At 39.9% G+C, this 15885-nt stretch overlaps 1 protein-coding gene across 1 annotated transcript in view; it reads right to left on the bottom strand.

The window, feature by feature from the left end:
- Window positions 1-15885, bottom strand: part of LOC119660813 (WASH complex subunit 4-like) — a 141277-nt gene that overhangs the window by 104777 nt on the left and 20615 nt on the right. Inside the window, exons 5-8 of the mRNA XM_038069654.1 lie at window positions 14451-14633; window positions 14055-14387; window positions 13346-13985; window positions 276-610 (exon numbers count right to left, since the gene is read on the bottom strand). Coding sequence (XP_037925582.1) covers window positions 276-610; window positions 13346-13985; window positions 14055-14387; window positions 14451-14633 — 1491 coding nt within the window. The remainder of the gene's footprint in view (window positions 1-275; window positions 611-13345; window positions 13986-14054; window positions 14388-14450; window positions 14634-15885) is intronic.

The raw sequence follows: 15885 nt of genomic DNA, 5'->3' as shown, positions 1-15885 counted from the left end.
TTGGGTGCCAACTCCGAAATTTCAGTTAAATCGCTGTAAGTTATTGAACTGGCGATTGAAGCTGACGATGCAGCAGGCTCGAATATTGAACTGAAGTTTTTCGCTCCGCCACATCGGAGACGCTTCCAAATAATTGCTGTCGCTGCCTTATTTTTTTTAATATTTCTTCATGGAAATTTTGCACAATATTATTCGAATATTATACCTGAATAAATAGATTTTAACTGTATCGTCAAAGAAACCTCACGAAACCTTAGAAAGGAAGCAATTCTTACCGTTGTGTTGATGATCCCTGTTCCATGCGTTCGTAGCGAGTTTGCAATATGACGAATTCCAATGGTGTTCAAATGCTTATTGTTGCTGGAGTATTCGATAAAAATTTGATTGTTCATATTGTAAAGATATTTTGAGACAAATATGTGAATATTTCTCATAATTTCCAAGACGTCAATTCCTTGTTCCAGTTGTTGCGTGGGTAAGTGATCTCCGATTGTAACTAAATTAAATTTATAGTTCCCTAGATGCCGCATTTCACTGTAAGTTCGCCAATCATGCAATGATATTGTTGTCAGGTTGTAGAACATGTTGCTCAGGTAGTTTTCAATCTGGTCTGAAAAGAAAAACAATGTATTGAAATATGCTAGAATTTTTAATATAAAATACAGATTTCGCAAGCACATTTTGTAACGAGATTCATTTCGCCTTATCTTTGTATAGCCACTGAATGACGTTCAGTGATGGCTTCGTGATTACTTAAATATGACCTAGATGCTACATGCGAGCTGATGCATTTGAATATGCGTAGGAAACATCAGACTGCGTGCGGGTATAATCGTTAGTTTATTTTTTTTTGAATAGGTGTTTCATATTCATGGTAAGGTAACCTAATTTAGTGGTAAGCAGAGTTGAGCATATTTATATTTTAATAGAAACAAATACGAATACATTCGTAAAACGGGTTTCTATGAATATGAATACAGTGATGTTGATCTTCGAACCAGTAAATATTTTCGGATTCACATATGAATACGACTGTATTCGTACTTAAAAACGTGAATACGGATGTATTCATATTTACGAGGGGGAATACGAATTATGTTGTATTTAAATATTAGTATTCGGCTGAATGTGCGTCCGAGCTCTCGAAGCGAACGGTCATCAAAAGCAGAAGTTGATCAAGAATCCAGAAGGAAGTATAACGTTCTGGACAGTGGTGCCATTTACGTCCGAAAAAGGTAACTATTATAAGAATATTGAACTAAACAATTTTTGCTACATTCCAGGGCTGCTGCGCACAACAGCAAGTACGGGCTTGGGGACAGGATGTCCGCCAAGAGGTGTAGAATGATACACCCCGAGGAGATGTCATCGGAAGAAGAAGGCAGCTCCCCAGAGTTGCAAGCATTGAACGCGACCCTCCTCGAAAAAATCGAGGGGCTAAAACAAGAAATGGCCGCGACGGTCCAGCAGCTGAACTGTCAGCAAAAAATTATAAAGCAGCTAGAGGATCGCTTGGCATCCCTCGAAGGGAGCATGCCAATCGCAACGTCGGAGCAGCAGCAACGACAACATCTGCAACATGGAGAACGCGAAAAACGACAACATCATCGTGAACAACGGCAACATCAACATGAACAACAACAACACGAGTTACAACTGCAGGAGCAACAACAGAAGGTCAAGATGGAGAAATGTGCGTCGTCATCCAGGAAGAAGGCGACGAATTCAACTTCGTCCAGCGGAGGAAAAAGAAAAACAGAGAAAAGGTGAGTGTAAGTAGAGTTAATGCCCCTCCAACAAACCCTCAGGCATCCTCTCCCCAAGCTACCCGCCCAAAAAATTTCAAAATTTCGCCCATCACTGGGTATAAAATCAATGTTCCTCAATTCTTGAGGGTACTAAAAGAGAAAGCAACCCTAAAAAATACGAGGGCCGATAGGACCCTCATTTTTCCTCAAAGCCTTGAGGATCATGCAGCGATCTTCAATCTTATTAAGGAAAAGAGACGGCATGCCACGACCAGTACCTCTCCGGCTTTAGGGACTCAGTCCTTAGTCATCCGTGGTCTTCATAGAGAGACAGACCCGGCTGACATAATGCGCGAACTCAACGAAGAATACCCGCACCTAAAGTTGAAAAGCGTGTCAAATCTAGTCACGCGAGCCGACAAACTCGCTCACAGCCTGAACCCGGCACTTCCGTTGAAGTCGCAATCGGGGCTGTTCATGGCTACTTTCGAGCCAGAACAAGATCTAAATGAAGCATTTAAGGTGAAATATATCCTTCACCAGAAAATTTCACTTCAAAAAGTCAAGCCGATTAAAGAAGTGCAGTGCTACAACTGCCAAAACTTCCGGCATATCGCCATCAATTGCTCCATCGTGCACCGGTGCGTGCGTGCACGAAAACTCATGTGCGAGGGGAATGCCCAAATCCCACCGCAGACAAACCAACTTGATGAAATTGCGGAAAAGATCATTCGCCCATACTAACGGATAAATTCAGGGCAGAATTAGCACCACAGTTAAAGCTGAAAAAATCACTGTCTCGCAAAACCTAACGGACAAAGAAATCGATGAGGCCATCATATTGGCTACTGATGCCATTAACTCTGCTACACGCAGAAACGCAAAGTTCCTCAAAATCGATGAGATTCAGTTCAATAAACTGCCGCACGAGATAATGAAACACCTGAAAGTCAGGCAAATCTCGCGCAGAAATCTCAAACGAAACTTCCACAAAAATGGCAACAGAATTAACGCGGAATATGAAGTGTTAATTTCTCAGATTAACTGCATTAGTACATTAATCTGTCAAATGGTGAAACAATTCCGTAACAAGGAACTCACCCGCAAGCTAGCGGATGTGAAACCCGGATCTAATATGTTTGAACACATAAATAGGCTAACAGGCCGCAACAGATCCAGAAACTTCGTTCTTACCAATGAAAACATCGGCAGTGACGCTAGGGAAGCTCAAATACTTGCGGAGTCTTTCCTAAATCAACTGAACTCTCCTTCACCTTGTAACAACCAGGCCGCCAGTTCTATTGTAGACACGACAATCAAAGACTTTCTTCATGAGCATTCACTCAAACTACCTTCTCCACCTTTAACCCATCCTGCAAACCAAATGACCCAAAAACCTTTTTGAGCTTATCATAGCTCGGAGCCATCAATGAATGCCTTAACGGCAAGAAAATCAACCGGACCAGATGACATAGCAAATACTGCCATCAAAAAACCTCCCTGGGGCATCAATGAAATTCCTTCTTGCAGTCTTCAACAACTGCATCAATAATGGTTACTTTCCCACTACTTAGAAAGTAGCAAAGATAATCGCCATTAAAAAAAAAGGCGGCTCCCACGAACCACAAAACTTCAGGCCCGTCTCTCTCCTCTCCAACTTGGGCAAGCCCTTCGCAAAAGCATGTACAGCGGGATTAGCCAACATTGCGATCGGAAAAACATTATTCCGACCCATCAATTCGGATTCCGGACAAAACACGGGACCCAAGACGCATTAAGCTGTCTTCACGATTCAGTGAGTAGCAGACTTAACCGTCAATAACAAGCCCACAGTAGTGTGTGCATTAGACCTTAAAAAGGCATTTGATTCCGTGTTGGTCCATGGACTCATCTTCAAATTAATCAGCCTTGATTTCCCTATCCCGGTGATTAGACTTATAATAAGTCTCTTCGAAGGCATTTTTGCGTCAGCGTGAAAAATGATTATTCCGATCTCCTATCGGTCACTTCTCTCTTAGAAAGAGTCTTCGAAAGAACAGAGAATCACCCCAATCCACTCATTAGGCAACTTTATCTGGAGGGTAACTCCACCCCATTGGCCACATTTTTAAGGCCTTGCCAAATTGTGAGCTCTGCATTAAAACCCGCCATTGTCTCCCTCTTCGACACTCCTTACCTGGTAGGGGCGCACAGAGGTTAAGCGCAAAATTGTGAGCACTTCAAAAACATTAAATATAAAAATTAGATTTAAATATTATTTATTAGATTAGATTAAGTTAGAATAAGTAAATAAGCCTTTTCCCATTCGAGGTGCAGGCGCAGTTTTTTTCAAATATATGTTCAGTTTTTTAATCATGAATTGTCAAGATCTATGTGTAACGTAAATACTCCGTAAATAGTAATGTTAGAGAAGGTCGGGCAGACCAAACATTGTAATAGCCACCCGTTTTTTTTAAATATTTAATTATGATACATAAGCTACATTTAGGCTAGAAATAATAAACAAACGCTTTGTATTCAATGTAAGCCACTGATTTTTTGAATAAATGATTTTAAATGAAATAAATGCGTCCGGATGGCTCTAGTGTTTAGGGTGCTAGGCTGTCGTAACGGAAGGTCGCGGTCCAAATCTCATTGGTGGCAGAAGGATTTGGTATCGTGACTGGATGTCGGATACCAGTCGACTCAGCTGTAAATGAGTACCTGAGTCAAATTAGTCAAATTAATCTACAGCAAAGCGTTTTCTTATCTACTGGCAGCAAGGCAGGCAAAGTTGCAGGGCTGCCCTTATATTTTTCTGACACAAAAGCCATGGATTCGTTTTAAGGAAATCTGCGGCGGCTAGGCTGTTCTTCGAGACCGAGAACCTGATAGCAAAATTGTTACAAGCAACGATTTTGGGATAATTCTGTTCCCAGGACCTTGTTGCGGTCAACTTACAATACCAGGTTAATGGCAAGAGGAGATACGCCATGATTACCACTGCTTCCTTACCATATCTCGGCAATAAAATGTTGGCGATTAAGGACTCCTTTGACTGTAGAAGATGAATCGGAAACTCTGAATCGCACACTTTTCAAATGCTTTGAAGAGGCTTGTCCCATTTCCCCGAAACCAAAACGGTAAAATGGTGAAATCAAGAGCTGGCAAGACTCAGCAAATCAACCAGACGACTTTTGAATCGTGCTTATAAAAGCAATAAGAATGAAGACTGGTTAGATTTCCGTAACTCACAACATGAATATAAGAAGCTCGTAAAGTGTTCGAAACGAGGTAGGTTTGTGATGCCGCCAGAGAGCACAGTGCCGATGAAACCTTCATTAAGTGGATCTATGCTATGCTATGTTGACCGCTACCTAACAACAGAAGCGACGGAAGGCTACTCCCAAAGAGATGCGCTATCGCCACTTCTCGTAAGTATATTGATCGACTCACACTACTATGACGTGGCTGGCCTAGTTGTTAGTCTTGATCTGGCAATGGTGTATACAACACGCCGATTTAATTGACAGTTGGTGTTTTAGGCATGAACTTTCAGTAAATCCGAATAAAACCTCAATGGTATTATTTACAAAAAGGAGGAAACTGAATTGCATTTAATGAGGGAAGGAGTGAAATACCGGGGTTGTATGTGTTTTGTTTTCTTTCGATTATATCGACGAAAGACTTCGCGAAGGTCCCATTTCGAGCAACGTGACGGAACGTTTTCTCGAATACTAGAGAAAAACTCCAGCTGAATATGGCCAACGTTTGAACGAATCCATGCCACTGGCCAATGAAGACTTATATAATGCTAAAAATCTCCATAACGAGTATTAACTAGTCATTTGTTTGCAGCAACTGTACAGCTATACAGTAAAACCTTTCTAAGTCAAATTCTTACTTGCCACGAAAAGTTTAGATTGACTAGAATTTTCCAAAAAAGAAGAGCTCGAGACAATCTTAATAATAAGACAATATTATATTGCCGATCATTAAAAAAAGAATCAATTACATATTCCCAATAGATTCAGAGAAAAATGTACTTTTCAGGAAAATTTAATATCTAAAAAAAAAAATGAAAAAAATAAACAACTTTCGACTAATTTTTGGATTTTTTGAATTTTTGAATCCACCTTAAGGACCATTCTAGTTTTAGAAAAATTTTCCCGTTTTTTTTTTCTTTTAACATATTTTGATAGATAATATGTTCAAGAATAACTATATAAAATATTGTATTGATGTCCACATTCGCTTTAATTCTATAAGCATATTTTGAAGCGTGCCTAAGGCGGCTTTTTCTCAAACATGACAAATATGAAACATCAGAAAACTGATGCGGTAGGTAGCACAGACAAAAATTTAGTGAAACGATTTAATGCAATTTTGTTTATATACTTATGCCATAATTATGTAACTACTGGATGCACTGGCAAATTTTTGAAATTTGCGATCATTTTCCCAACAAGAAACACGGCGAAAATCGCTAATGCTATATTCAACAGCTTCCCAAACTCCCAAAATTTACAATATATGGTCAAATTTAGATGATCAGATTTATTGAATTGATTTCAATTCATTTGGAAAGCATACTCCGTGAGCTTTTATCTCTCTCTATTCTTGCGATTTGCGGCGCCACCTCGTTTCCTTCTTTTTCGTAACCATGAAATTTTCATCTTAAGGATTCAAGTCTTTCTGGTTTCTTTTTTTGGAACGTATATCATTTTAATGCCCTGTTTTAAGCGTTCACACTAACACCTCTTAAGAAATTAAAAATCAAAATCGAATGTTCATGTAAGATGCATAATCTCTAAATTTTTAAAGTAACAGTTTTATTTCCGTTGTAAAGAATATTGTATTCAACGTGGTACATTATGCAATGATAAAATTATTTGCAAATTAGCGATTCATTTTTCGATTCATCCCTTATCGGGTATTTTTATTGTAGCTCATTCTCACCGTCGCTTTCGTTGCTTGAAATCTGGCCAACGTGTTCCAGAATTTGAGGTTCATCAAGAATGTAAACTATCAGAAATACCGTAAGGACACAATACAGTACCGTTAGAAGTCACCCTACTCACAAACTCCTCGATCGTTGCCATGCGTTTTTGATTAGGTTCCACGCACCATATTCTTGCAATCTGTCAAAACATTGATCTGCACTTAACACTGAATGTAGGTATTCTGAATAGAACCACTTTTAATAGACACTTTAGGCATAAATTTCGTATATCACAAATCCGGTCCCGTGGAGAACATCATGCACAAAACTGGATCTGGGGTGAGACTTCTGCGGGGTACACTATTTTTGCATTGAAATTTCTGTCTGACGTTAGTTTGTGAATATACTGATGCTAACACCAAACAGATCAAGAGACAAATCAGCGGAGTGGGAAAGGTGATGGAAAGCAAGAGAGGGGAAAATAAAATGGACGAACGATTAACGGTTTCGGTTCAACGGCCCAAATCGCCGAGAATTACGAGATAGTTACGTCACACGTGTTGGATATCCCCCGGGAAACCCTTTTACCAGAACCCGATACAAGATCACAATACGTTATTACGAAACACACCAAATATAATTAGGGTTTTACGCGAATTTGTAGGGAGAGTAAAACCCGTAATTAAAGGAATGTATCCTGGGTTTTTTTTAGCGATATATATAACTGGCTTTTCCAGGATAGTAACTAAGGACATTATGTAAATAGAAATAAGAAAGAGAAAGGAATAGAAAATAAATGTATAAATACGCTGACTCACAGCTTGTTAAAGCAGTCTGAGTCCGAGCTACATAATGATCTAAGTGTAAAATCGAGTTTTTTCTTCGTTATTCGCTCAAGAGGATGGGACACCGCAACCACGGCACCCTCTACACGTAACTGGCGCAGTCGGCCGTTCAACTACCAAGGATTTTATTTTCAGTGTTATATGCGAAAAAAAAAGTGGCGTGGGTGCAAGATTTAGTGGATGCCCTACCGACGTTGGAGCGTAAAGAAAATAATCCGCAAGTGAACAAATACAAAACGAAGAACATGGACTTCAAAACGATAACTGCACACATAAGCTCGTTGCCCAACTTCATGGGGGACCAGCACGATCTTCATACTTTTATAGGCTCGATCGACTCAATCCAAAAGATGATTCAGACTTTTTCAGAAGATCAACAAACGCTCATCAACTATCAAATCATGGGAAAGCTTCTGGGAAAACCGAAAGAAGTCGTCAACGCCTTGCCATCAACGCAGTGGACTTCGATTAAAGGGGCACTTCTATTGCATTTCGACGAACCGGAATCAGAATCCAGACTTATGGAGAAAATACTGGCAGCACACTTCACAACTCCCGCCGAACTATACGAGTATGTAAGTAAGTACTTGAATATTATTTGCAACAAAATTAAAACGAATGTTGCATATACAGCAGAACAAGCTGCAAATGAGATTAAATTAAGAAGGGAAATGGTGAAATATTGCTATATTGATAAATGTCCAGAGCCTGTAAGGGGAGTGCTCTGTGGGCATAAGCCCGACACTTTAGAGGCCGCTTACGCAGTTTTAGTGAATGCGGGATATCTTCGATTTAGTGTAAATCAGAACAGAAACTCATCCCAATACAATAATTATAGTAATACTTTCCGAAATCATGTTAGTAATCGTAATAACGCTCCGAATCAATTCAACCGAAACAGAAATTTTTCTCAATACGATAATACTTTTAGGAATCAAGTTAACCATAATCTTAATCATAATTACCCTCCGACTCAATTCAACACAAGCAGAAATTCTTCTCAAAATAATTATTCCAACAACAATTTTCGTAATCAAGTTTGTGAACCTAATAACAATCAGACTCAATTTAATCACCGTCAGAATTCAGGAAACTACAATCAGAGACCACATAGTCGGAATTTCAGGCGATCTTTCAATGCCTACCGATGTCTCAATGAATACAGCTACCACTTCAGGATCTTCATTACATATGGGCTTCGAAAAATTTTCGATTACCAGCCTCGGAAGACTCCCAATTCTTCGATTAACCATCGAAGGAAGACCTTTAAAATGTCTAATTGATACTGGCAGTACTCATTGCATTATGAACTCAAAATTAGTAGGTCATAATCGGCGATATCCATTAGATAAACCCTTCATCATGAGCACCATACATAAAAAAGAAGAAATAAGATATGGTTTAAAAACTGAATTTCCATCCGAGTTTCGTACAAAACATTATATTGGGTGGAAGTTAATCGATTTCGTATCCAATACATTCGACTGTATTATCGGTCAAAACGCCCTCTCCGGTACGCAAGCAATTTTAGACTTTTCAAAAAATATAATTACAATCAATAATATTTCACTGAGCTTTATCCAAGAAGGGGAAAATTATTCAATGATAGCAAACGAAGTAAGTAACATTTTTAATAAAGAGAGTTCTGAAAATCCCGAAATCTCAGTTAATCCAAATAATGAGACTAATTATACAACCGAAGAAGATTTAATGATAGAAAGAATTAAGGATGAATTTGCCGACATCCAATATGACAAACATAAGAAACTAACTTTCACTCACGAAATAAAGCATGAGCTGAAGCTAACGACTTCTGAACCCATATATCAACAAAATTATAGGTATCCGTACTCCCTTAGAGATTTCGTCAAGCGTCAAATAAAGGAAGATTTAGAACAAGGTATCATCGTACCGTCCAAGTCTCCGTATAATTCCCCAGTATGGGCTGTGCCTAAAAAAAGCAACGAACATAGGTTGGTGATCGATTTTAGAAAAACCAATAATTTAACCACTGCTGATAAATATCCGATTCCTCAGATCGACGATATACTTGGTCAATTAGGTAACGCTAATTATTTTACAAGTATACACTTGGCAAAGGGCTTTCATTAAATTGAGATAAGGCCCGAGGATAGGCATAAAACCGCATTTTCAACAGACGAAGGACATTTTGAATTCACACGGATGCCTTTTGGTCTAACAAATGCACCGTCAACCTTTCAGAGGTTGATGAATTCAATATGGAAAAATGTAAATGATAATATCAAATGCAATCAGTAAATAATTCGGAAAAAAATTGAATTAATTCGGAAGAAAGCAAAATCACAAGCACTCAGTTCACAGTCGATCGAATTGGCAACGAGAGTTACCCAGTAATCAAGACTCGACCACTATCTCGTTGGAATGGTGCTTCGAGCTCGAATTACGACACCACTTAAAATCCCCTCTGACAATCAGGTAAGGGTGAATACTGAAGCCATCTACAACACAGCACTCTGCGACACCTATAAGAAGTACATGGATCCCGCATTAACGGCATTCAACAGAGATCCTCGAGATGAAGCATCAACAACTGTTCTTCACAACCACCTGAAGAATATTATCATTGATACGGCCACAAAGATATTTGGCGCCAGCCGCAAAAGGAGTCGGAACGGCTGGTTTGACGACGAATGTAAGCTGGCTACGGAACGGAAGAATGCCGCATACCGAAAAATATTACATTCTCAAAGAACACGGGCACGCGCGCAGACTAATCACGAACTCCGTCGACAAGAGAAGCGACTTCACAGTACTTTGATGAGCTACTGACCAACCAGAACATCGACGAATTGGAGGTCCCGCCAACTGAAGACGACGGACAAATACTGCCACCACCAAGAATAGGAGAACCAGTCTGTGCAATTCATCGGCTTAAAAATCATAAGTCGCCAGGTGCCGATAGAATTACAGCCGAATTAGTTAAGTATGGAGGCGACCAATTACACCAAGAGGTTCATCAAATTGTGCTCAAAGTATGGGACAGCGAATCAATGTCTGAAGATTGGCAACGAAGCATTATCTGTCTCATACGTAAAAAGGGAGGTATCACACAGTGCAGCAATTATAAAAGTATCACGTTGCTGGGTACCATCTATAAGATATTCTCCGCTATCTTGCTAGGTCGGATAGCTCCATACGCTCAGAACACCATTGACCGATACCAAAGAGGCTTCTGCGGCAAGCGATGGAAAAGCTGTTGGAATATGGACTCCAGTTGCACCATCTATTCATCGATTTGAAAGTCGCCTATGATAGCATAGCCACGGTAAAACTGTACACGGCCATGAGAGAATTCGGTATTCCGACGAAATTGATAAGACTGACTAGGCTGACTGTGACCAATGTGCGAGGCCAGATAAAAGCAGCAGGATCACTCTCAAGACCATTCGACATCAACAACGGTCTACGACAAGGGGATGCCTTATCATGCGTCCTCTTTAACCTGGCCCCGCAGAAATTGATTCGTGATGCTGAGGTGAATACGAGGGGCACGATCCTCTTTAAGCCCACCCAACTACTGGCGTATGCTGACGATATCGAAATCATGGCAAGAACGACCCGAGACGTAAAAACTGCTTTCAATCAAATCGAGTAGGCGGCGCGAGAACTTGGGCTGCACATCAATGAGGCCAAGACAAAGTATATGGTGGCAATGTCAGCACCAAAAACCAACCAACAACATCAAACCGCACTGGTCAAACGGGAAGAATCAAAGTAGGAGACTACAACTTTGAGACCGTTGATAATTTCTCCTATCTAGGGTCGAAAATCACAACCAATAGCAACTAAAACGATGAAACTCGCGCACGGTTATTGTCAGCCAACAGAGCCTATTTCAGCTTACAAAAACTGTTCCGCTCGAAACGTTTCACCATAGGGTCAAAGCTCTTACTGTACAAGACAATGATCTTGCCAGTCCTCATTTATTCCTCAGAGGCTTGAGTTCTTAGGAAGAAGAATTGCGAACTCTTAGCCGCGTTTGAAAGAAGAATCCTCCGACGAATTTATGGCCCCCTACATGAGGATGGACGATTCCGTAGTCTACATAACGGCGAAATCTATGAGCGACACTATGACCGTCAGGGTGTGGATAGACCCCGGCTCAAGAGGTTACGATGAGCGGGTCACTTTATCCGTATGGGGTTAAAGGGTAGAAAAAGAAGACGAGGCAGATCCTGCCTGCGATGAGCGATGGCGTAGATCAGGACACCAGACAGCTTTAAAGGATACCGAATTGGCGGACCTCGACGCAAAACGGAGTTCCTTATTAAAGCAGGCCTAGACCGGATACCGGTTGTTGCGCCGTTGATGATGATGATTGTCCAGAACTCGCGAAACAGACATATGGGGAAGAGTCCTTACTATACGATTCGACGACATAAATCATTTTTGTTAGCCGGGAATTCATTTTAGATGGTCCACACTCTAAGAGACCATCAACGTCAAGCGGAAATACCGCTTAAAATGAGAACGATCTTCTCAGGTCAAATCGTCATATCACAATAGGAATGATGAGGGATGGGTTAAAATGGGGTGGAAAATCAAATCAATACTGTTCCTTAGTAGAATAAACAACCAACAAGCTTCCTCACTAGGATGAGAGCATCCAAAAGATGTGAGACATTTTTAAGGCTCTACCGGAGTGTCCGTCTTTCATTTCTATTACCAAATCTGAGGAGGACTCCGCAAAAATATAGATGCCGAAGAGAACTATAAGAGAACACTCTTGTTATTTGAATATAGGTCAACGTTTGGTATATGAAAATCCCTCACATTATTTTCTTATGATACATCCAAAATGCGACCCAGTTTGATCAATTGAGTCCTAGCTAGAGATTACTTGCGTACCTCTCACATAGGATGGACGCAGTTCCAGATAATCGCCACTTACCCTAAGTAGGGCAAGTGCATCAGTCAGACCTACGCATTCTGTTTTTGAGTAACAGTGGTGGTTATTTCAAGTACTACTTCAATAAAGCGGTACAATAAGAACATCAGAGCACAGTCTCAAGGTGGTATTTGTGTTGAAATGGTTGGACATCACGCTCGGTGATGTTAGCGATATAAACGACGACTCATAGGTATCCTTCAATGCTGACATTTATAAAAACCAAATTTGACTTAGCACTTACATCATCATTCTTTTTCGTCGCGGCTCGACGGTCGGTAAACAAAGTACCGTTCTTGTCATTAACGCAACAGAAGTGTTCCATATCCTGTGTGTTCGTGTCGGCTTTTGGCAAGTCGCTGCTTCCCAGTTAGCATTCTTATAAGTTTTTTTTATCTTTTTTATTGTTGAGGAGCTTGAAGTATAGGCATTTCTTTTCACGGACCCTCATTTCAAGATCATCATTCCAAAGCCAAGTATCTCGGTTGGTGTACTGCTTACCTGGCTTGTTGACCCCGAGGGTTGTAAAGACCGCTTTATGGATCGTGTCTTTAATTTGGTTCCACGATTCTTCCACTTTCGTAATGGTTGGTAACCGCGTAAGTGAGATCATTTCTTCTATTTTCTCACGAAATCGCCGCCTCACGCTGTTTGTTGGAAAACAATGTCTTGAAAAAATACTTCACCTTTCCCTAGACACAACATGCTGGTTTACTTGACTATGTTCACAACGCCTTGATATGCATTGCTTCCTTAAATTATTTTGCATTTCTTCAAAAAAAAAAGAAGAAAACTAGACTTTTATAACCTATAATTCCAATCCTATCGCCATTCTACCCAAAAAATGAGTAAGTTCGACCCAGTTAATACATATATATCGAAGCAAATTTTTCCAACTTACCTTTTAGAACCACGTGGAATCCATTTATCTGCACGGGAGAGATATTAACCAAATCGCGGCAATCTTCTAATCCATTAGTAAATGGATTGGGCTTGTTCTGTGCCAAATTCTCATGAACATGGATTCGGAGGAATGTCTCAATTTGTGCGCACAATTTAACCGCTACCTCCTGCCGATATTGTTTATAGTGCATTTTACTGAAGCTATCAATTGTCTTAAAATTGTTCATTGCATAGAGTTCTTCAAAATTTTTACTGCAAGTATCCGCTGATTGTACTAAATACTTCATTGACGTGTAGAACGCATGGGGCGTCAAACTTTGACTTCCTTTTATATCAATAACTTGCTTAAGATACACAATTAGGATAGACTGATGCCAATACATGAAGGATGGATCACATAATCGCTCAATATTTGATTGTAGGTCAGAAAGCAGAATAAGGCGGTTGAATATTTTATGAAGCTTTTGGAGGTGTTCTGGTGTCAAGACACGCATTGGATTAGCGAAGTTCAAAGCCAAGGATGCTATAAGCATTCGACATTTTGTCGCTGGACCGTATACACACTTCTCTGCTATTTGAAGGGCCGATAGTGTGTCCAGATTTCGTTCATTACGGGATGGCTGAGTTGCTAATTTTTTCTACCAAATAATAAAAATAAAAGGAGATTACTCAAAGTACATAACTAGTGACAATTCCAATAGTCTTACCTTCACTGTTGCGATAATGAATAGCGTCTTGTAGGTTAGATATTGTATTACACACTGTATGATCTGGCCGATTTTAACAAAATTATTTTGAAATGTCAATTGTGCAATCCTGAGGTACTCGATTAATTTGCATATTGACAGTAGGGTAGGTTTGGCCATTTTCAGGTGCAAAAGCACATGTAGATTTGTTATTGATTTAATCAGATTGGACAGCTGTCCGGCATATTTTAGACCTTGCAGGAAAAGGCCACAAAGATTTTTGAAATGAACCACCTGAAATTTATGTGTAGCGGAATTAAGGACGCTGTTCATCTTCAGGCACCAAGTGAGAGTCTGTGAATATAAATAGTTCTGATAGAAAGGAATCGATTATTAATCCTGAACTAGAATTATTACCAGTGAGCAATACTGCTTGGTTTCCTGTGAGATTACTTGGATTTTAGTTTGCAAATAAACTTGACGTAAGGATATCCTTTCTTGCAAGTATTTGTCGTAACTCTTCATGAGAGTCTGAGCATGTTTTTTGAGGAACTGTTCCGGACTCCACATAATGTTTCCGATCAATGTTATCCCAACGTTCTAAAACAAAGATACAGAAAAATGTAAACATGAACGGAAACAAACTGCTGTGTGTAATAAGGACTAACTAATAAAATTCTGATTTGATAAAAGAAAAAATATATATCAGGGTTTGGTCACACATAACTCTTATTACAAGCGATGTCATATTGTCATGACCCCGGCCATTAGGGGCAGATAAGATATCCGTCCGAATGGACTAGCACGAGCAAAATCGATCTCAACTACGGGGGGAAAGCTATTCCAAAATCCGAAGCGAAAAAAGCGATAATGGACGGTGCACAACCGCCCGTACCTGAGTGCCGATCAACTTAAGAGGCTTGCACCAAGATAAGTTTGAAATTCACTCTTATCGGGAAAACACTGCATATAAAAAAGGGTTAAAAATAGAAAGAGAATTTACGATTCAACCGCATTAATGTTTAACTGTGATCAGCAGTTGAAGGAGACCAGCTTATTTTTCTTCAGTTTTAAATGACTATAAGTGGCAACTTCCGCCGCCCTTCCCAAAGCAATTCCTACGAGAAAACAAAATCGGTTCAATGTTTATATGCAGCTTATCCTAGAGTTATGAAAATTTACAGTAATATAGACTTTAATATGAAGCATGATATCCCCAAGTTTGATCAAATCGGACTATTGCTGACAAAATTACAGTAGCTCAAAATTGTCTTTTCCGTGTAAAATTACTATTAACAAAGCCTTTCACATCTGAAGCGCCGCGATTCCAAGTTGCGGTGCACTCAGAACGGAAGTACAGGAAGAAGAAATTGCAGATTTTTGGCATTAAGAAAACGCTATGCGGTAGAGAGCAGTTAAGAGTTAAACGAATTTTCAATGCCAGTTTGGGAGAAGCCAATGGGAACACAGGGATTTACCATGAGTTCCGACTATTCCAACAAACTCCCATACATAATCCTAAGGAAACCTACTCCAAGCACTTGCACCCTCCTTTCCACAGTTATCAACCACTCCTCAACGCCCATTTCCCCCATTGATTGGGACACTGCTCTAGAACTACCAACCCCAAACACAAGTCACAACAGAATACCGGAAACTGAACGCTTCGAGTATAAAGGTGTTGTGTTCCTCTTATGTGAGGAACTCTCTATGCACGGTTTTCATTTGCGCATAATTGAAAATATAGAATGTTCCATCGTTAATTCCAGATGTACATACATATCAAAGATATAAATTTTGTGCTTATTCTAGGTAGGAAGTGTGTTCATCAATGCCATTGCACACGTATTAT

This window comes from Hermetia illucens, chromosome 7 (assembly GCF_905115235.1).
Source record: "Hermetia illucens chromosome 7, iHerIll2.2.curated.20191125, whole genome shotgun sequence".
Taxonomy (NCBI): Eukaryota; Metazoa; Arthropoda; class Insecta; order Diptera; family Stratiomyidae; genus Hermetia; species Hermetia illucens.
The sequence above is the reverse complement of the archived record's forward strand: the minus strand, read 5'-3'. Positions and strand labels throughout refer to the sequence as shown.